General features: G+C 31.4%; 3 protein-coding genes across 5 annotated transcripts; 2 read left to right on the top strand and 1 right to left on the bottom strand.

Moving 5' to 3' along the window:
• Positions 1–661: 661 nt before the first annotated feature.
• Positions 662–6,378, bottom strand: pr (6-pyruvoyl tetrahydrobiopterin synthase purple). 2 transcript variants are annotated; one of them, XM_088238205.1, is made up of 4 exons: positions 6,207–6,378; positions 3,296–3,375; positions 2,018–2,163; positions 662–1,461 (listed from the first exon to the last, which is right to left on the bottom strand). In XM_088238205.1, exons 1-4 carry the CDS (start codon positions 6,236–6,238, stop codon positions 1,255–1,257), a joined length of 465 nt encoding a protein of 154 aa, XP_088094331.1. In that variant the 5' UTR covers positions 6,239–6,378; the 3' UTR covers positions 662–1,254. The 2 variants fall into 2 exon arrangements, with proteins under 2 accessions (XP_088094331.1, XP_088094330.1); XM_088238204.1 differs by lacking the exon at positions 6,207–6,378 and adding an exon at positions 3,809–4,028.
• A 52-nt stretch (positions 6,379–6,430) lies between these two features.
• On the top strand, positions 6,431–12,346 carry Lipt1 (Lipoyltransferase 1). 2 transcript variants are annotated; one of them, XM_088238202.1, is made up of 4 exons: positions 6,431–7,443; positions 8,015–8,122; positions 10,027–10,240; positions 11,876–12,346. In XM_088238202.1, exons 1-4 carry the CDS (start codon positions 6,907–6,909, stop codon positions 12,277–12,279), a joined length of 1,263 nt encoding a protein of 420 aa, XP_088094328.1. In that variant the 5' UTR covers positions 6,431–6,906; the 3' UTR covers positions 12,280–12,346. The 2 variants fall into 2 exon arrangements, with proteins under 2 accessions (XP_088094328.1, XP_088094327.1); XM_088238201.1 differs by having other exon boundaries at positions 8,012–8,122.
• On the top strand, positions 6,585–7,124 carry LOC148273782 (uncharacterized). Its single transcript, XM_088238207.1, has one exon. The coding sequence runs from the start codon at positions 6,585–6,587 to the stop codon at positions 6,750–6,752; it is 168 nt and encodes a 55-aa protein (XP_088094333.1). The 3' UTR covers positions 6,753–7,124.
• Positions 12,347–22,517: the final 10,171 nt, after the last annotated feature.

Here is a 22,517-nt window from a genome sequence, read left to right as displayed (position 1 = left end):
TGTTTATTGGATTTTTTTAATGAGGAAGTTTAGTGCTATGGGAAATGAGATATAAAATATTTATGAAAAAGAAAATTGACTGCGAAGTATCTAAAAAATTAACTACGTCACAAGTTCTTCTGAATCAACCAATGATCTATCATTCTAGTGTTGTGATAGATTTCCGGTTTCCGGAAAGCCAACTCAGCAGTCAGCAGAACTCGCCGACTAAAATTTGTGATGTCACCGGCAGATTAATTACAAATCTTAAAAATCATAGCCCTGATAATACGATAAAACAAAATATTTAAAAAATTGGCATCGTTTTGATAGTCTATAAACTATCTTCCTTATTGCCTAAAAAGTATATAAATATCAGCGTTTTCTAAATAGTAAATTCTTACTGTCCACTCGTATTGTATACCATGCAAGTGACAGTTCACGTTACAGGATACTACATATTTCTCTTGAGTGTTCTCAAGGGAAACGAAGCTTCTCATCTGAACTTACTTTGATTTTATTTTTTATCTCAGCCTTGCTTCCAGTCTGCACATCTGGGATCCAACACTTTTATTCTAGTAATTTGAGACATATAAAACATCTCGAGTAGTTTCTAACTAAATTTGTTTTATAAAATATCATTCATCAATTTTAAATTCAGATATTCAAATAAAACAAATTATTTGTTACAAAATGTATGTTTATTAGAAAATTATCCTTACGTGAACTTGTTAGAAATCTCGAGGCGTGAAAATACTTTTAATTATTAAAAATATGTCGTAGAAAGTTAATGCAAGTGCCATCGTTGATTATTTCTGTAGGGCTGTGATTTTTATGAATCCCCCATCATTTATATTGTCAAATCACAATAATATATTTCAATTGTAAGGACATTTTCAAGTTAAAATATCCTGTGTTATCAATGTATGTATATACATCAACAATAAACAAATAAATACTGAATTTTTAAATCTGACAGTGTTTTATTTTAAACATATTATGTATAATTACTTTATGATGGCAAATACAAAACAAGACAGTCAAATTACATTTCCAAAGAGAATGAAGAGTAACATAATTATCTCTATACCTTACCCAAATATTTGGTGCGTACAATATAAAAAAAAGAATTTATGCACCATCAATCAATTACTTTGTATAGTAAGTAAAATTGATGGTTGGAATAATTTTATACTTTTACAAAAAGTGGGCGTGACCGAAAAGAATCATAATATGAATTGTCTTGAATTATATTTAGATACTTATATGTTAAAATTAGTCAGAATCAGAGGAAATATTGTTCCCTGAACTTTTAGTTAGTTCTCTATCACGTCTATAGTTGTTAGAAGTGGCTTCTCCACGGTAACTGATGTGATTTTTCTCAGTTTCCAATATTTTCACTTCGTACAAGAGGTCTGGTTTATCCATTAGAGAAATTAGGCGATCCCAGATGAATATTGCCAAATTCTCCGTTGTAGATATCTATAAAAAAAAATGATTTAGAAATAAAATTATATTGCATTATTCTTATATTTTTAGAAAACCAACAGTTCTACATATTTAAAGTTAACATTTAATAAATATTGCAAGGGCTCAGATCTAATAATAGGTTTCCACAAATTAAGCAATGCAAGTAAAGAAAAATCATCACCAAACCCTTATCCGCACATGATGGTGCATAGGGCTCTGTATTGTTAAATAAAATGCAGCGTATCTCCTGTTACAGGAAGGTAAGGTGATCAATCTTACGCTTCAGGTGCCAGTCCAATGAAATACTTTAGTGCTAAAATCACCCTTCAAAACAAATATTTCATACCGCTCTTCCCAGGATTTGAACCAGGAACCTTAAGCATGGTAGGCGAATTCAACAATCACCACACTAACTTTTTTTATGATTTTTACATGAGAGCAGTCATGGAGTCAAAAACCAGCCAGGATTATATTACACACACAGAACTGTATTTTTAATCTGCCCAGATACAGACTAAAAGAGTAAAAAAATATAATAAGTACATATTACATTGTATGAAGTACTCACCACATTTTTAAAATAAGGAACATCTAGGTCTAAATTTTTGTGATCTAGTGGTATTGTAATCGCCTTTTCAATATATTTCTTCAAATCGGATATATTCATAACCATCCCTGTCCTGTTGTCAACAGGACCCCGCACCATCACTAAAACTAAATAAAGAAAAACACATCAAAGTTTTTGATAATATCATCCATTTGTCACAACAGCAGGAATAAATTTGCATAAATTTTAAATTCTTCCCTCTTTCCCTTTTATGAACATAATTGATATGAAGGGTACACGGCTAAAAAATATGTTTTTCCATTTTTGAGACAAATTCAATTTTTTCTCCTGAATGAGTTCAATAAAGTCTGTTTTTTGGTTAGCTGGAAGATATTGCCTTTAGCTATAAGTCTGCCAAAGTACTTATTCTTTGTACTTGAAGTTTTAAATAAACAAATAAAATGAAATATTTAAAAGTAACAAAATGAGCCTCCCTGTTGTAAATGGTGAGAAATAAATATGGGGTCGTAACAGGCAAAAAAAAAAACAAAATTCAATGATTGCTGAAACAAGATCTCTTTTGTCAGTTCAAGAAAGGAGTTTTTAAAATACAAAGTATTTATTTTTGTTTAATTTTTCTGTGATTGTATGTAAAAATAAATCTGCACCTTAGAGGACAAATCAATGGAGTCCACTTTTTGGCATTTAAAGTAAAACAGTAAAAAATGCAGAAATTATCGCAATGATCTATTTTATAGGTGAATAAAATACCTAAGTCCATTTTTGTTGCAAATAAAAATCTGAAGTCCACTTTGTTTCAATGCAAAAAACATCAGTAGTCCCCGATAAACTATTTTGGTACTATTATTAGATCGAAAATCATTATTTTACATTGAAAGTTCTTTATAGGTCGAAACTATCTCATTTAGTTCAAAAGTTATGATTTGTAAATCGTGCAATCACAAAATCTTGTTTCCTGAACATTTCATTCAATGTGGGTCCCGTATTTTATTCTTTAAGGTACATATACATTATGTAATGTATTTATTTTAAATAGTTGTAGAAATAAAATTTGAACACCTAGTTATACGTTAACTAATAAACAATATATATGCTAAAATAATTTCAAAAACCAAACATTGGTATAAAATCCAGACGCTAATAATAATTGAAAACCTATTTTATTAAATACATTAACCCAGTGTCCCACAAATAAGGATATTCCGTATTTGCTAATCAGTCAGCTCTTGCCGTGTACCCTTCACATGTGTTTGTGAGTTTCATTTTCATTAAACTAACCGACATAGTTATGACCGTGGCCATTGGGGTTGTTGCATTTTCCAAACACTTCTTTATTTTCTTCATCACTGAGGTGGTTACTGAAAAATAAACAAAACATTAACTTAAAACGTAATTTGAATGATTTATTTCATATTAAAATTACCGAAAAATATGTAGGTAAAACACAAATTGTGCAAATAATAATGATGCATCAATAATAACTTTACTGTGGTGTAAATCAGGGCTTTTTAATAATAATAGTATTAATATACTTTTAATGCAAAGTGTTATTTAAAAATGTATTCTAAATAATGAATCATACATTTATCATCCAATAAGTTAAAAGTGTTCTGTGAGTACCTAGGTACATGATGTAAAAGTTATGTTGAAAATATTGTAGGTAGAAGAAGTTTAATGACTTCAAAGGGTAGCAATACTTAAACAACAGCATTAAAATAAATTTCATAAACAAATTTTATGGTAACGATGAAAAGTTCAATATAATCAGTAAATAACATTTTTTTATTTCACCTGTGGAGTCTATGACAAGCGCTAAAAGTTTCTCGTCGGGTTATAGTAGCTATAGGTAAGGATGGCATGATTGAAACTATTGCAGATATTTAAATACACAAAAAAACACTGAATTAGCAAATCACACAAATACTACACAAACATCAATCGAATACAATATAAAATTCACCGCTGCTAACTGTCAAAAGCGGACGTCACCAAAACCAAATAAAAATAAAGTGACAAGACACCAAGCAGCACACGCACACAAGCACAACTAATAAACATGTGTACGGAATAAAAGTAATTTTGTGATAGTGGATGTGAGTGATTATATATTTTTTTTAAATGGCAAGCGAGAACCTTATAAAAATATGATAGTGGTGTAGTGAAAACTTTTTTGTAATTCATAATTTTTTACTTCGGAGTTCATTAAAACACTATCCCATACAGATGTTCAAATATTATTTTAATCAGGACAATAATACGTAATGCTTTTATGTGATCTGTGAATATTTAATGCTAATATATATTTTTAAACGCTTATAGTGAGGATAGGGTAATTTAAAGAGAGACGGCAATAGTTTTTTTTTTGAATTTGATACTTTCAATACAAATAAATCAGCGAATTAATTGTCAATCAAGTTTTTATTAATTACCCTTCCATTTTTATAAAATGATGCCATAAAAATAATGTGTTGAGAAACTAAAAAAAAATATATTCTAAAACACTGCGGTGGCCAACTCGCCTACAGTATTAGTGGTTAAATAGCCAGGTAAGATGCCCATTCAACTTAGGACGCGTATCGTTTGCCTTTGTACGTTCTCATCTATTTACCTTCAGTAACAAATTACTCAACTGGTATGTGTTTTTTTTACCGCAATTGATCTTGACGCTACAAGGGTAACATTTCTGATCAAATTCTATATTTTATTTTATGTCATAATTTTTGTTTACTTGTTGGAATACTTATTTTGAAATTAAAAAAACAGAGACATTGAGGGGATCCTGAGAGGTGGGGATGACGTATTGGCCTCTGTTCATACATCCTCTTCTCCCCTTCTCAATCTGCATAGAGTTTGTATTCTTTAGGAATACTTAAAATAACTTTCCTCTATGCGCAGCTGACAGAGAGTCCCACAGGACTCTTTAACAGCTGCTTGGTGGGTTTAAGGATCCCCCAATGACAGTAATACTCCAGTCTATCGGATTGTAGACGCAAGCAATCAATTGAGTTTTCTATCTCAAGGAATAATTTCATCGGCAAATAACAGAAATCGCGAGATGTTGATGACCTTCGCAATATCATTCATGAAGATGGTTAAGAGGTATTTTGATTGGCCATCTCTTTTCTAAGACCATTTCTCCTGGAATTACCCCATTAAACATTTAGTAAGTTAAATACAATATACCGATTTCCAATATTTACAAAATAAGTTGCACAATGTACTGCGTCAGGATTATATCACAATATACTACTTACCTACTTAAATGACCATAAATTTTTCGAATTAACAATAAATACAAATTATTTGTGGCTGTGAAGAAGATAACATAACGCTAAAAGAGAAAAATGATTTTGAGAATCAGAGTTTGATTAAATTGATTTTTACTATGCATATTTTATTCCATTATAATGCATATATGTAGCTAAGGATTGCTCAGCAAGATCAGCGTTGCCAACTCTACTGATTTTGAGAGCAATCTACCGATCGAATTCAATACTAATTCTACCGATTTTTAAAAATCTTGAACCGGTTTTTTTTATAGGCGAAACTGTTTTGAAAAAAAAAAGTTTTTAGAGTAGTGCAGTGAAACCATGGCTACCCCTCCCACCCCCAAGAAAACAATGTGAAACTGTTTCCTAAAACAAACATCAAAAATAGTTTTTAGAGTAGTGTGCCAAAATCCTAGCAAAATTATTTTTTGTAAGCTGATAACGAATCTATCGAAATCTACCTATTTATTTTTCTTAATCTACCGATTACAGCTTGATGGAAGTTAGCAACGCTGAGCAAGACGAAGACGCTATTATATGGTACTTTGTTGTCTGTTCCTCTGCTGATCCAGCAGACTTCCTGACTGTGTTCACTGAATCATTAGATCTAGATCTAGGCCAGTCAGATGTTCTAATGATTCAGGGAACACAGTCAGGAAGTCCGCTAAATTATATTTTGTTTTCCTCATTTTTGTGTTTTTATTGTGTATTTGTATTTAATATTCTCTCATTTACACTTATGCCTATTTTAAAAAACCACAAGTTGCTTCAAACATTACCTATTTATGAAAGAGGAAAATAACTTTTATGAATATGGCAACTGGCAACCCAACTTTATATGTAAGAATGTAAGATCGCAAGTTTTCTGACATTTAAACTTTCAAATTCAATAATAAAAAATATATTAGAATTTTTCTCACGATTGGGCGTTAAATGTTCCAATGAATGCCATATTATAAAATAGCTTATCAGCGGAAGAAATGTAGTCCGTCCCCTCGACGCACTATCACTCCGCAAGAGTGTTTGTGAACTTCCTCGCCCTCCGCTGACCTCGGCGCACTCGGTGACTCGGTGGCCCCCCCGCCCGTGAATGCTCCTTATCTATAAACGAGCTGATATAATGGCTAGCCTGAAGGTAATCTGCTCACATTTCAGTTGTCGATTCAGTTGTAGTGCTGCGCATTTTGCTACTTTTATTTCTGTTTGAAGTTACATAAATATTTTACAATTGTTCTTTATTAGAGCGTACTTGATTAGTTGTTCGACTTATTTCGGAATTTTTGTTTAGCACCGTGCCGATGCAAAAAGGAATGCCAAGAGACTGTCGAGACTGTTTGGGAATCAGGTACAGAATTAATTCCCTACATCAAACCTGGAAGTGGTTGCATCAAACCATCGCTCTCCACGAGTACCTGATTTCCCTGTCTTCTGCCGACACGGATGCCAATTGCTCTTGTATCCATTAAGGGCTTCTCTGTGTGCGTGAAAGACTCGAGTGTATAAAAGACTTATTAATTTTAAGATAATCACTGCCTCATTTGAACTTAATATAGTGACTATTATAATATTGACACATTTCCCATTTAATAAGTAAAATTTGTGTGAGTAATATAAACTAAAATGGCGCAAATAATGCAGAGAAGCCTGAAGAGTGTTAGTGGTTTCGTGTTCGGTTTGAACCGTACAAGTTTGTCACCCTTGGGGATGGTTACCAGGTCCGCCTCCTCAGCGAAAGAGAGTCAATTAGTTGAAGAAAAAGATATAAAAAAGTCCGTATTTATATCTCAGTCCACCGACATATTTACAAACCTTGCCTTGGAAGATTGGATTTACAAAAATAATGATTTCACTAAACATCATATTTTGATGGTTTGGAGGAACGATCCGTGTGTAGTTATCGGCAGACATCAAAACCCGTGGGTGGAAGCAAATATCCCATTCCTCGTGGAGAACGAAATCCCTCTCGCCAGAAGGAACAGCGGCGGTGGCACGGTGTACCACGATCGAGGAAACTTGAATCTCTCCTTTTTTTCTGCGAAGGAGCGTTACAACAGGAAGTACAACTTGGAGCTGGTAACCAGAGCTCTCTTTAGAGAGTTTGGTGTTTCCGCTGAAATCAACGAACGACAAGATATTGTTGTCAAGCAAAATTATAAAGTATCCTTTTAAACAGTCTGAGAAATTTTATCAAGTAAATAATTAGTCGGGTCTCTGGCACAAGTGGGTGACTACATTTGACTAGTTATGAGATATTGCACTTTTAAAGTTATAAGTTCATCCCAAATTAACAATTCAAATAAAACCACAAGTTGAATATTTTTCATTTACTTTTTAAACAAATACTTTTTGATGTCATTTATGAGAACATCTTCATTTTTCGAAAATTTGTAGTTACCAACTTGTGACTGACACCTGAAAATATTATACACATTTCTTGTAAACCAAATTATTATTATTGCATTTTTAAAGTTTTTATTTGTTTTTTAATTTTGTCATTACCCGAGGCTGTCCTCTGAATACTAATTGCAAATCAATTATGACGCATAAATTCCAAACTGATCTTTGATCCCATAATAATACTGAATACAGTACATTATTTAAAGTTTTATAGTTCATTGACACGTGCAATGCATTAATTGTACAATATTATTCAATCACTTTTATTGAATGACTAGGAATAATGCCTCTGTAAGTAATATGCTATATTCCTTGACTCTAAGTTTAGCAGGTTTCTGGTACTGCAGCTAAACTTGGTCGTCCCTCTGCCTATCATCACTGTACATTGCTGGTGAATGCAAACAAATTGAATCTGAGTCAAGCTTTGGCTAAACACGAGGTGAGTTTACACTCCAGTAGTATCTTAAATTCATACCTTGTATGCAAGTGTCTGCTTCTCTGTGCCAACTGAACCAGCTTTGGTAATCGTTATAGGCAAACAAAATTATAATCATGCATTTTTATATAGAAATAGCTTTATTCAAGAAAATATTTTATAAGAGTACAAGTACAGTAGATCAAAAATTTCGAAACATATTTATTAAATATAATATTATAAAAGTTTACCCATTCTAAAAAAGAGAGGTTCTCATAGTTAGGAGGGGAATGCTTTTTTTATAAACTTAAATAAATAGGTTTAAATTACATATAAGTGTAAAAGATGTACAAAATAAAACATGAAAATTATAATGTGATGAAATTTTTTTAGAGCAATTTTAAATTTAGTTTAATAGAAAAACAAAATAATGTTCATTTTGTCCTTTCTTTTTATGAAAATATTTTTTTTGCACCACAGCAGGCCAGAAGGTCTAATTACAGTGGTGAATTACAGCACGGAACACCTAGGCTTGAGAAAAATAACATTTAATTATGTATTCTCACCGGGAATCAAATCACAAACCTTTCCTGCCTGAGTCAATCAACTAAACCACTACACCATGGAGGCCGCTATTTCTTTCGCTAATAGTGCATTTGTATGAATTAAAACTACAAATATTGAGCTTGAATTTTTATTCAACAAGTCTAGTCTGTAGGATTTTTCACTATGAGCTCAATTAAAATAATTTTTTACAAAGTTAGGTCTTGTTGCGGTAAAAATCATCGGATAAAAATATTTTTAAGGCAATGTCGAAACGAGAGACATAACTAAAAATCTTAATGCTGTGTGCCGAGGACCATTTTGTTGGGACCAAAATATTTATTTGTTATGTCTCTTTTTAAATTATGTATTTTCACTGTATTTGTATATTTTAAATTTAGTAGTGTTAAATTAGGCTATTTAACTAGATAAAAAATATGTTATAAATAAACAAAAAAATACAATTACCAAAATCATAATCTTGGTAATGTACTAATTAAAACCTCACATTATGGCATTTGTAGTGTGCATATTATATTTTTTACAATGAAAATAGTTTAAATATAAAATTACAAAACCACCTTCCATTTAATTTTGTTCATCTTTATTCTGTTTCTTTTCCACTTGGAAAATATTTATTATTTTTTATGTGGCGTAAAATATTTCAAATGTAGGATGAATTGAATATTGTTTGTATGAATTATTTTTATAAATTTGTCAGAATATATAATGTAATGACCCAGTTATATGTGTAATTATAAATATTATAAACGTGGAAAATTTTCACTTTCAATATTAACAATGTTTGAAGATAATTAATTCCAATTATTGTAATATGTACTAAATTCATTTATGCGACTCAATAATTTGATTATGACATAGATTCACAACAAGTACAATGCATACAGTGTAAACACATTTTGTTACTAAGCGTTAATAGCTGATAAAGCATTCTATAATTAGGTTCTTCATGTCCTCTCAGAGTGATCAGACTCATATATTTTTTTATCTTCAAGATAGCGGCTCATGTAAATATTTCTTCATTTTTCTGGCGGGGTTTTTATGCTGCTAATAATGTTATTATTTGCTTAGTCTCGTAAACATGTTTTTTTCAATATATTAATTAATTTTTGCAAAACAAAAATTGGTGATATTTCTATAATCAAGTTTGACTGTATTTTATTGATTTAAGCATTTAATACCTTTACGAAACTTTTGCTGTTACATTTTCAAAGGCAGTTATAAATTATCTTTGTTGATTCACATTATATGTGTATTATTGATAATTTTTTAGATTCAAATTAAGACACAAACAAAAACATTTGTTATCGCAGTAAAATAAAATGTATTTTTTTGATGCATCGTAATATTTATTTCTCTTTCAGTCTGGTATATCAACAACTGCAACTCAATCTGTAAGATCGCCGATCAGCAATTTGTGTGAAGAGAATTCTCGAGTAACCGTAGACGGTCTGCAAACAGCGGTCGGCTGGGAGTTCCTCAGGACTCCGGCCCTTCATATCGCTGATGGGGGCCAACAGCTCATCTCTCAGCAGAAAGGTTTTCAAGTCATCAACCCTACAGAAGATTGGTTCCCTGGTAAGTTTTAAAATTTGGATGATTTCTGTCCTCAATGTCGCTTATTTTGATGTCTTCCCAACTTTATTTCCAAACATTTTCCTCCTATCTTATTGGTCGACATTTATTGGATCTAGCAATTCTTATTTTCCATTCAGTATTTTATCCAAAGAAGAAAATGTTTGCAGTATGTTAAAACTGGGCTGTTTATTTTACAACATTGGATACTTTAATATAGGCTGCTAAAATCTGAATCTTGTCAAAAGTATTTTTTGGAAATAACATTGTTAAAACCATTTTATGTTTTTAATTATTGTACTTTACTGGTGTTGAGGTTACCATCTCATCTAAACTAAATAATTATAATAATTGACCTAAGTCATTCAACACGTTCACTGCGTTCAATATATCGCGAACAATGACGTAATGCTGACAAAATAGCAATTTTCAAAATGCTAAAACCATATTAAAAATATGAACAAATATGAAATTTCTTTTTGTAGATAGAAGTACAGATTTTTTACAGTGCTAAGACTAAAAAACAGCAATTGTAGACATGCTGTAGAATATTTGGTTGGGAACCCTGAAAGCACCAACATGACACGGCTCTTGTCACCGATGCGGGGCTACAATTTTCGCATGGACGCGGGAGTCGTGTCCGAGGCACCGAACGTGTTAATAAACACTTAGTAGCATAAAATAATTACATATGTAATTAGAAGTAACATTTCCTTTTGTCTCTCATGTTTCAAATAATATTTAAGACTTATCTTCTGAATTTCATGTAAATACAAAAAGTAAAATAATCATAACCTCATTAACCACGGTGCTCACATATGTCTGTGAGCGTCTACGACAAGACTACTATGCGGTGCTTACAGCATATGTGAGTAATTTATTATCAAAAAAGTTTTTAGCTTTCATATTCATCAAGTAAAGAGGTAATAAATTCATTGTCATTAACAAAATAAGTGTTTAAACCTTAGAGTAATAGTTCACTCCTGCTTAAAGAGAAACCCTTTAGCTCTATTGCATAGGACAAAAGCGTTCCAAATTTTTGGTTTGGTTTTTAGTTTATCAGCAAACATGTAACAGAGGGTTTTGGTTTGCGCTTGCAATTCTCGACCTGAGCACACGTGGCCCGTTGTATTGCTGTAAACTGTAGCTCACTTCGTACCTGATAATCGTAGAATGGTTTTTGTCAGTATGGACGAATCTATTAGCCAGTGGCATATTATTACACTAAGTTTTAAACTAATAAATAAATCAAGTGTTTAAATAAATTATGAATGCGGGTGAATGGGTTAATAATTTATTAGGTAGGTTGGTATTTAAAGTCATGCTATTGCATTAAAAAATATATGTACAATTAAGATGAGACCGTAAATTGAAATTCTGCGCAGTAAATCCTTATCTGGTATAAAATTAAGCACTCGATAAAAGATAATACATTGACTCAATTTGATTTAAACAAGTAGCAAAGTCTAAAGAACAATTATTATTGACCTATTGACTGAAGATATAATAAAATTAATATTTCTGTTTTTCTTATTTTTTTTATTCGCCTTTTATTTACCGATTGTGGCATTGAAAAATAATTTTAAAAAATGTTATTGTTTTGAAAAAAAATATGACCTTATTTCTTTATTGTTTCAGGTCTCAATAAGATAAAAGAAGAGTTGTCCAGTTGGGAATGGACATTTGGAAAAACTCCCGCATTCGAAATCAGCCGATCTTTCACAGTTCCATCGAGTCTGCTGACTTCTGAGGACGATTTCAGGGAACAAGATAGTCAGGAGCTTTGCATTAAGATGTCGGTGGAGAAGGGTTTGATCTCGGATGTAACCCTCAACATTCCGCCCGGGTTCATGGCATCCGGCTTCCACGGAGACGCCTCAGTGGTGACGCACCTCAAGGGAAAGAAGTTCACGTCAGAGTCTCTCGAGGCGTTGCAGGAAGCGCTGCAAAGTAGCGAGTATGACGATAGCGGCAGGAGGAAGATGGGGGAGAAGGAACAGTTTGTCGCAAGCTGTTTCGATCAAGTTGTTAACACTATGTGATATAAGAAAGGCGATTCAGACAGAAAGGTAAAAAAGGATTTAGACACTGATAATTGACAACAATAAAGATTAACATTCTGATTCGCCTCAACCTATTAAAGATTGTTCTTATCTTGTGAATAAAAATTGAATTCAACAGTGTTTTGTAAAAAGTTAAAGTTTTGTTATTTTTAGTTTCTTTTCTTGATATTCCGATTTGTAAATATGGACCCCCACTTACCCTTTCTTCTGCTTAAATTAATTTACATTAACCTTTTTGCTTTCAGTTTTCTTAATTTAGTATTTTAAACATCTACTTAATATTAATTTTACCTCAGCCAATATCTCGGCTGAGACAAGAATGCGTCATATCATTTTGTTATAAATAATTTTAATTAATTTTTGCTTTGTAATCGAGTTAATTATTATTTCCATTAATTAACCTTATTGTTTTTATTGTTATTTTGCAATGTTTTTAATTTGAATGATTTTTCTTGATTATTCTATTTAATTAAAAGTAATATTATGTATTGTGTGAATTACCATTGTTTGTAAAATATAACTCTTTAGGTTATATGACTGACTATCTTCAATATTTCTTGAGGAATGTGTCAATTATGTTAATAACATGCCTGATTTTGTTTGTGTTTGTTATAAAGTTTAATTATGTTTAGTTGTGTTATATAAGAAACTTGAGTCTTTATATTCGTGTAGGTATGCTTTGAATTTGTTAATTTTGAAATATATATATTTTATGATAATGAGAATAGTTTTTCTTTTATTTTAGCAAAGGTGTGCTAGATACATCAATGCTGTAACCTAACAAGGACAGTCGGATACTGCACATGTCATGCTAAAGAGTTATCTATTATTTACTTGTTACTAGATTTAATAACACAGCATTTGAAAATAGTGTAATGGAGCAAATGCATTTAAAATTTACTGTTTTTTACAACATTGCCTTGACATAAATATGAATTTTGAACACAGAACAATCCAAAACTATCGATATTTTCTGTTTTGATAGCATATAAACAGTTTCGTTTTAATGTTTTATTTAATATTATTTATAATACCATAATATAATGTTCGTTTGTGGTGTAGTCATATGAATCTTGATTAATGTAGATTCCTACCTTATGCGTACATTGTTAGGTTTTTATAAAGTAAATATGCACTTTTATTCTCACGGATAAACACAATACAATACACATATTGTTTTACAAACAAGTATTATCTACACTTGTGTCTAGTACTGTGCACAGTAAAAATAAGCATAACATTGGCCTATTAAATGAGGTTGCCTGAGAATAAAATTTGTATTCACTACCTAAGTTTTTGATAAAACAACAAAATAGTACTTACGTTGGGTTATAAAATAAAAAATAAATCAAAATACTGTAATGTGCTTTGATAGACTGCTGAAGGTACTAGGTTAGGGATTTAATGTAAATCCTCTTCTTCTTTATCACATCTTCTAATAAAAGCATGTGGACATCACCTGAAGCCTCCAGGAAACCCTATCGACAGATAGCACTCGCCTTCCCCACGTCAATCCCGCGTCTTAGTCCCACCTAATAAATCCGGACAGCGGCAGCGGGAGCTCGCAGGTGTGAAAGAGAGGCAACTTGAATAATTAAGGCTCTCCTGAGGCATCCGCAGTACGTGTCTAAGCCAGGTCCATTGACGCACTGTTGAACGCTCGTTATATGAAGCTGCTGTGTCCGTTCTCAGACTTCAATGTCAGTCATGAAATTGAACCATCTTATACCTAATATTCTCCTCAAGCACTTACATGAGATTTGAAGAGTTGAATAATGATCCGAGAGGTACATAATTAAAAAATGTCTTCAGGCGTTGCCTAGTAGGTAGGGGAAATAATTCGGTCAGATAAATCTCACCCGCATCAATAACAGTTTAAACTCATGACTTCACAAAAATCAACAGTTTTGAAGAAATACGGATGTTCAAACGAAGGGTGAATGGTGAATGTTGCAAAGTGGCCACTTAAACCAGCCAACGACAGGACATCTCTGTTATAATATGAAAAATTCAAATGTTTCTAAAAGTACATAGTTTGTAAAACCCCCGTATCAAACCTAGATACAGTGCATTAAAATATTTAATGGCCTTTGTTTATGTGTTTATGAACGTAAGTTTTAATATAAAATAATTAAAAATGAGTATGTGTACTCAAACAAAAATTGTACTTTATTATATAAATAAAACACGAGTGATACTTTAATCCACAAATTTGGAATATCCAGTGACCGGTTTCATCGCTTTCGCGACATCTTTGAGACTGGTATCTTTATTAAAAAGTTAAATGTATTTATACAGAACAGAGGTAAGGATACATAATTCAAAGTTATATGTAAGTAAATTAAATAAAGTTATTTTTATCTTAAGGATCATTATCAACAAATTTTCTATGGGTTAATGAATTTTTGGATTAAAGTATCACTCGTGTTTTATTCATATAATAAATTACAATGAACTTCCATCAAGAATTTTCACTTACAAAAATTGTACATTTACTTAGTTCAAAGACAGGCACCAACACATTAATATTTACATGCCATTAAACATTTGAATGCACATTATGTTATATATAAACAAGGTTTATCTGAATACAACGCCACTGCCGTAAAAAATGATGTACCTAATAATTAATATAACTTTTTGAAATTCTATGCAAATATGATTTATATTTCAGAATGGAAAATTTGAGTTTATCAAAGTTCTTAAAATAACACCTTATTCAGGTTCCATAATTTAACCATTTGGTGCTAATGTTTCTATTTGGTACACATTACAATTTATCGAATCTATCTCCGATTTTTCGCACTATCGGTATGCTTACTTTCGTTTTGTGAGATGTCAATTTATTTTTTATTATCGAAATCACGCGTCTGGTAGTTGTCAGTTGTTATTTGACATAAAAAAGTGTACTTGCTTTTATATACCTAACATTTTCTCTAGAATCTGCAAGTATTACCATTTTGTTAAAAACTCTCTTAATAGCATACTTGAGTTGAACTACAATCATAAATACATATTAAAAAAAACTAGTGATTTTTATATAAAGGAGAACATTTGAACAATCACGAAAATAAAATCTTAAAACTTAAAAAATAACGATACATCGAAATAATATATTTTCAAAACTATTAAAATTACGTGCATGGATCGTATTTTGAAGTAAGAAGAGGGATGGGATGGCTCGTATGGTGAGGGCATAATGCCCTATAATAGGTAACGCAGTTTTAGTTGAGGCGAGCACAGTACTCTCACAGATGTATGTAAGCAAATTCTCTTAAGAATGTAATTTCGTTCATACCCCGTACTATAATATTTTTATAATATTTTTTTAACCCTAGTGTCGGAAAATTTAAAATACCCCATGTTTTTGAAAATAAATACATTTTTAAAGTAATGAAAAAACATTTGGACCGAAAAATATCAAATAATTTAAATAATAATCACCAAACTTACATGAGCTTGGTTTAAAAAATAAATAAATTTATCTGTACGGTACTAATTGGTAAGTATTCTCACATACAATGTTAATTACTGATAATAACTTATGAAATTTATATTTAAAGCACTAACTTTGTGGTTATTCACTATGTAGAGGTATTTTATTATACTCTACTAGATAGTAGCTATTTGTTATGTCATGTAAAATATATGATTAAATGGATTTAACCTCAAGGAATTAATAAATAAAATAATCTAAGTTACTTACAATTTTTGGTTTATTACACATTAAAATACAGAGATTAAACAAAGAATACTTTAAAGTAAATTTGAATACTGGTGAAGGCAGAGAAGAGCGAGTGACGTGTTGCGCGCCCTTATATAGGTCCATTGGGCACTGCGGCCATAGACAACAACACATCCTCGTCTTTCACTTTCTGGTCTCCCAATTAAAATAAAATAACCACAAAACAACTTTGTTTTTAACCACTTATTTTAATTATTATTTTTTATCTTAACTTATTAACTTAATACAAGCTTCTATATTGACTTATACTTAATTAATTTACTTCACTTATTTAAGTGTCGACCTCGTGGTGTAATGGTCAGCGTGTTTGCCTGCCGTGCAAGAGGTCTCGGGTTCGATTCCCGACATGGTTGATATTAAATATTTATTTGAAAGGGTGTTTTCAAACCATAATATTTCATAGTCCCTGGACTGGTACCTGGAGTGTACGACTGATCATCTTACCTTTATGTAACAAAACATTTCAATATTCGCTGCGATTGGTGTTCCAATGTAGTGCCCTAAGCACCGTCAGTTGCGGAAAGGGAATGATGATGATTTATGTATACCTTGATAAAAAAGGTTATGTAGCTTCGAAACCAGTCGGTAAAAAAAATAAAAAATAAGTGGTAAAAACAATGTTGTTTCATATTTATTTTATTAAATACTAACTATTAGTAAAAACGTAAATTCTAAATAATATTACATGTCCTCTTTCATTTTTCTTAACTGGGGAAATTGGATGATCCGTTTGATAAATGGTTGAAATTGTAAATGGAACGAAAAAGACTTGCAGTCCAAACCAATATCATGAAACGACTGACCGTCGCTGCGTAATAATTGGTCTGTTTCAAATCTATGGGTGGAGTCATGACTATTGTAGATTTCGAAAGCCTATAAAGACAGTTCGTGTGTGTTTGTTGGCTTTGACTTATGCTGCGTTACATATACTTTTCTCATAAGCAAAACGGAAGCTTTCCACAAAAATCACAAAATAAATTAAATATAAAGTGATTAAAAGCAAAAAGCAGTTTTAAAAAAAATCAGTGCGAAAAACAACGGAATGTTTTTTAAGTTTTCAAAAAAACAGTAGTAATTTTGGTAAAATGGTAGTAACACAGTATTTAAAGATTCATAAGCAAAAATACAATTTTTATTATTATTATGGATAACTTATATAGCGCCATTTTCGTAATATACGAGGGCGGATTGAAAATGAAGCTACCTAAGTAGGTTTTTTTTTTTTTTTCAAAAACCATTTATTTCTCAACATAGTCTTCTTTTACTTCGACACACTTAGTAAGACAATATTCCAACTTTTTTATACCATCTAAATAATACGATTTCGGGAACCTCTCAAAATACGCGTTAGTTTCAGTAATCACTTTTTCGTTTGAGCTGAATCTTTTTCCTGCGAGCCATTTTTTCAAATTTGGAAACAGGAAAAAATCATTAGGAGCTAAATCTGGACTATAAGGTGATGATCAACCAATTCGAAGTGTATTTCACGTAATTTTAGCATCGTATCTAATGCTGTGTGAACCGGTGCGCTGTCTTGAAGAAAGAGCACTTTTTTCTTCTTTAAATGTGGTCGTTTTTCCTTGATTCCATCATTCAATTGATCCATTAATACACGATAATATTTTCCTGTGATTGTGGATCCTTTTTTAAGATAATCGATGAGAAATATTCCGAGTGCATCCCAAAATACAATGGCCATAACCTTGCCAGCCGATTTCACTGCCTTTGCCTTCTTCGGGGCACTTCCACCAGCTTCCACCAATTGTTTCGATTGATTTTTGGTTTCAGGTGTATAGTGGTGCACCCACGTTTCATCAACATTTATTAATCAACGCTAAAAATCAACAGGATTACGCTTTATCATGTCCAAACACTGCTGTGAAGTGGTCTCTCGAACTAGTTTTTGTTCGACACTGAGCAAACGCGGCACCCATCTTGCCGATAGCTTTTTCATATGCAAATGTTCATGCAAAATGTTGAACACACGTTCATATGAGATGTTTACCATTTCAACAATCTCTAAGAAACTTCACTCGGCGATCATTCATAACTATATCAAGAATTTTCTTTATATTTTCTTCAGTAACCACCTCTTTTGGCCTTCCTGTTGATGGTATTGTTGCAGTGCTTGTTCGGCCGCGTTTAAATTCAGCAATCTAATATTTTACCATGTAATCTGACGGAACAGACTCATCGTAATGTTTATCGAGCCTTTCTTTTGTCTCTTTCGCCGTTTCCCCTTTCAAATAATAGTGTTTAATCACTGGATGAAATTCGCTTTTTTCCATTTTTCAAGAAACACAAAAGTTGTTTACTTCAAACGACTACAACAAATAAACTAATCGACGAATTTGGGTGACATTTTAACAGCTGCCGTTTGACAGAGCAATTCAGAAAAAATAAATATTTTTTGTGTTTGTGCTACCATCTAGCGCTAGGTAGCTTCATGATCAATCTGCCCTCGTAATACCTCAGGGGTGCTTTACAAAGTGATTATATATAAAGATATAAATTTAATTTTAGCCTTTTTTATTTAAGAAAAACAATGTGCTTTGTCACCACATGCTAAGGATTTATTCAAATAATTCAGAGAAAAGGTCGGTTTTAAGTTTCTTCCGAAACATCACTTCATTCTCACAGCTTCGCACCTCTGCTGGGAGAGCATTCCACGGCGTAGGGCCTGCGACCTCAAATGCGCGTTCGCCGAATTTAGTGCGCTGTTTGCGTAGAGATGCGACGAAGATGTAGCTAATCTAAGCGTAAGACGTCTGTAGATATGACACATATTGATTTTATCATTAGAAACACTTGACATACTGTGTTTTACTTATGATTATTTAAAAATATATATATATGGATAAAGTTGTTGAATACTCAAAAGGATCTTATCTCAAAATATAACTTTTGCAAATATCTGCCTTTTTGCTTATGAGGGCAGTATACCTTTGGCAAAATGTTAAAAAAAGGAAGACGGGGCTTTATGGGTTAAGATATTATCTGACACTTTGTGGGACAAATTGATAGATAAAATAAACAGATAACAGATGTAGGTGTGCGCATATTGTATATTTTTATCGTAATATTTCCGCAGCAATTTATCAGTTATCGTAAAATGGCAGATCGGTCACATAAATATTTATTCAATTTAAAATAAACAAATAAATAATTTGCGGAGAAACACAATAACTGAGATAATCATTTTCTGAAAATTGTTTTTATTTATGATGTAATTTCATAACCTTTTTTAGGTTAACTAGATTTGTCGAGAGTATTATAATTTATAATATACTAAACATCAACTATATTTAAAGGTATATTATCCATGTAATTATTTTAAACACTCATTTTAAGTACTTATCTACATAAAGGTTGATGCATGCCGTGGATTGGAAATTTATTAACTTTTTTTTTATTGATAAAACGGTTAACTGTAAACTAACCTTTATTATGTTAATTTGTGTTTTCTTTTTGTATACAATATGTTACAAATTATGTATACAATATGTTACAAATTATGTATACAATATGTTACAAATTATGTATACAATATGTTACAAATTATGTATAATAACAGAATGTATTTTTTATTATCATTATCAATTGTTACATTTTAAATTATTTACTCTGTATTGTAAGCATGATTTTTACTTCATTATTTTATAACAAACTAGTAAATAATTCAAAGTATCTTCACCGTACACTGCGCAAATATCGTGAGCAGCTTTGACAACTTAATTCCCTCTATTGAACGCGAACTGAAGGTGGTATCGAAAACGCTCAGTTTTGACTACTCGACATTCCATTTTGAGGATTGTAATCAAATAAAATAATGTATGTAACATAAATGCAAACACGTCATGTAGAGCAGAAAATTCAAATGACGATAACCATTACCATTTTGTTTTCTTTTGTTTTCGTTTGGTCATTTATACATTTTGGAAAACAATTAACACAATTTATGTTAACACCCCACAGTTTGAACTCATTGGCCTTCACAACAGATTTGATGAATCCTTTGTAAAAAATAAATTACAAATTACCACTGAGTGCAAATAAAGAAATTACCTGAATCTGCTTTCCTAAAAATGACTGTGTGGATCTAATTCCTAATATTTTCTCTAAAAGCATATCTAAGATGCCTTGATATATTTATTTATTAAGTATACGGCCTAAGACAATAACAACAGCTATTTGAAGAAACATAATTTACAAGAAACTGAACAAAAATTACATATAACTGTGTAGCAGAGACAAACAAGGACAATAAAATAACGGTTTACAATATATTCATAAACACGATCAACTTCGAGTTATAGTATTAATAGCAGAGAGTTCTACAAAAACCCGGAAAATCTATCCCAAAGAATCCAAGTTGTATACACATTCTGGATATTTTATTTTATTTATTTAAATCTTAAAGTAGGGCACACATTTATTTATTTATTTATTTATTTATTTATTTATTAACGGACATTGTCCATGTATACAATTTATAAGGTTTAAATATTACAATAAAATAGTAGTTTAAAACATTTAAAGAAAAAAGAAATAAGCATTGACAAACATAAGGGACATCGAGACAAGATCTGGACTATTTATTTAGTGCTCGTTTAAATCGTTGTAAACTTAAACCAAAAAAGTCCAGATCCTGTCTTGAGTTAACAATACGACAAAGGCGGGTCATTGGAGAATTTAGGCCATAGTTTGTTCTATGCTGATCGATGAACAGTACTTCATTGTTTCTCAATCTACGAGTCGGAATATTGAATTTTACTTGTCCCAGTAATGATGGAACATCGATTATACCATTTAGTATGCCGAACATATATATGGAGTCAATATTAGTTCTACGTTTTTGTAGACTAGAAATATTTAACATTGACTCTATTTCAGCATAAGAATAATTATCTCTCTCTAGTCCAAGCATCCACGCTATTTTTCGAAGCAAGCGATGTTGGACTGATTCAATGTGATTTATGCGATTGACATAGAATGGAGACCAGACCACTGAGGCATATTCAAGAAGAGGGCGAACAGTTGAGCAATAAAGAGTTTTGATTGTACGGACATTAGTAAAATCAGAGGATATTCTGTTAATGAAGCCAAGTAATTTCAGTGATTTATTTACTGTATTATCTATATGCTCGTTGTATGTCAGTTTATAGTCCAAAACAACTCCTAAATCTCTGATGGACTTGACTACATCAATTTTGGAGTTTTCTAATAGGTACTCGAAGGAAATTGGTTGTTTTGTTCTATGAAATGACATATCATACATATTGTTATGTGTGTTCTAATAATAACATTGCAAATATATTTAATTTATAAATTGTTTATCACATATGTCTTGACCATTATTTTAAATTTTGATATGTTTTTTTCTTCATAAATATTTTTTTCCATTTCGTAGTACTTTTTAATTGCTTTAAATAAAATTGAATTTTGTGACTTTGCCTTTTTCCTAAATGGAAGTCTAATTTTGTTCTTTTCTCTAGTATTGTGATATTGGGGTATAAAAATAAAAGTTGCTCTTACAAGATTTGATAAATAGCAAATTTTGACTTCTGGTGACACGGCTGGGAACATGAAAAGAAATTGATAGCAACAGAAATAGAATATCACTTATAGCATTAAGGATTTCGAATATGCATGTAAGGTCCATCTCAGTTTTACGTTTCTCCAATAAAGACAGATTGAGAGATTGCTTTATTTCAATAGTAATATATACATAGTGCGTCACTATTATGGTTTCCATTTTATATTTATATATATTGAGTTTATTTGATGACGCTATAGGCTATTGCGGTATTAAGCAAAGAATGTTGAGATGCTTGATTGATCGCGTGTATTCATTGGCTAAAGTAGGTTCACATTAATTTCAGATACGTATCGGAGATTAATAATTAAGCACTTTGACTGCTAAATAATTATCAAAAGGGGATAATCAGGCTAACTCATCTATCAATCGGGTGAACAAATAATACGCGGGTAATTATTTATTTCAATAATGCTAAGAATTTTTATTGAATTTCTTTCACAATTTAAAGATGAATTGATAGTTAGCATTATTTAATTTCAACATGAATAAGAATAAGCAGATAAATTTTATTGTATATATATTAAAAACGAGTATGTTTGCACGTACATATAAAAACATTGAATTGATTTTCCTTAGAACGGGTTATCCCAGTAAGGGGAATCATAAATCAATGTTGTAGAATTATTTTCATACACATACTATGTTATTTATTTATTTAAGGAACTGGACATACATACATACATACATTACATAGATGTTATATATAATATTTCATCACCCCTTTTAATGTGTTAAATACCGTGCAATGTGTTAAAATAATAATGACGAATATAAAAATAATATTTATCGTAACAAACAGGGAACATATTTTAAAGGGCTAAAGACATGCCACTGGCTGGTTTGATGATAGGACATATATCCTGTAATTATCTA

The sequence above is a fragment of the Micrasema longulum genome, unplaced genomic scaffold (genome assembly GCF_059751315.1).
Source record: "Micrasema longulum isolate JH-2025_06_02 unplaced genomic scaffold, ASM5975131v1 h1tg001835l, whole genome shotgun sequence".
Classification (NCBI taxonomy): Eukaryota; Metazoa; Arthropoda; class Insecta; order Trichoptera; family Brachycentridae; genus Micrasema; species Micrasema longulum.
Note: the sequence above shows the minus strand (reverse complement) of the source record. Positions and strands in the feature narration are given on the sequence as shown.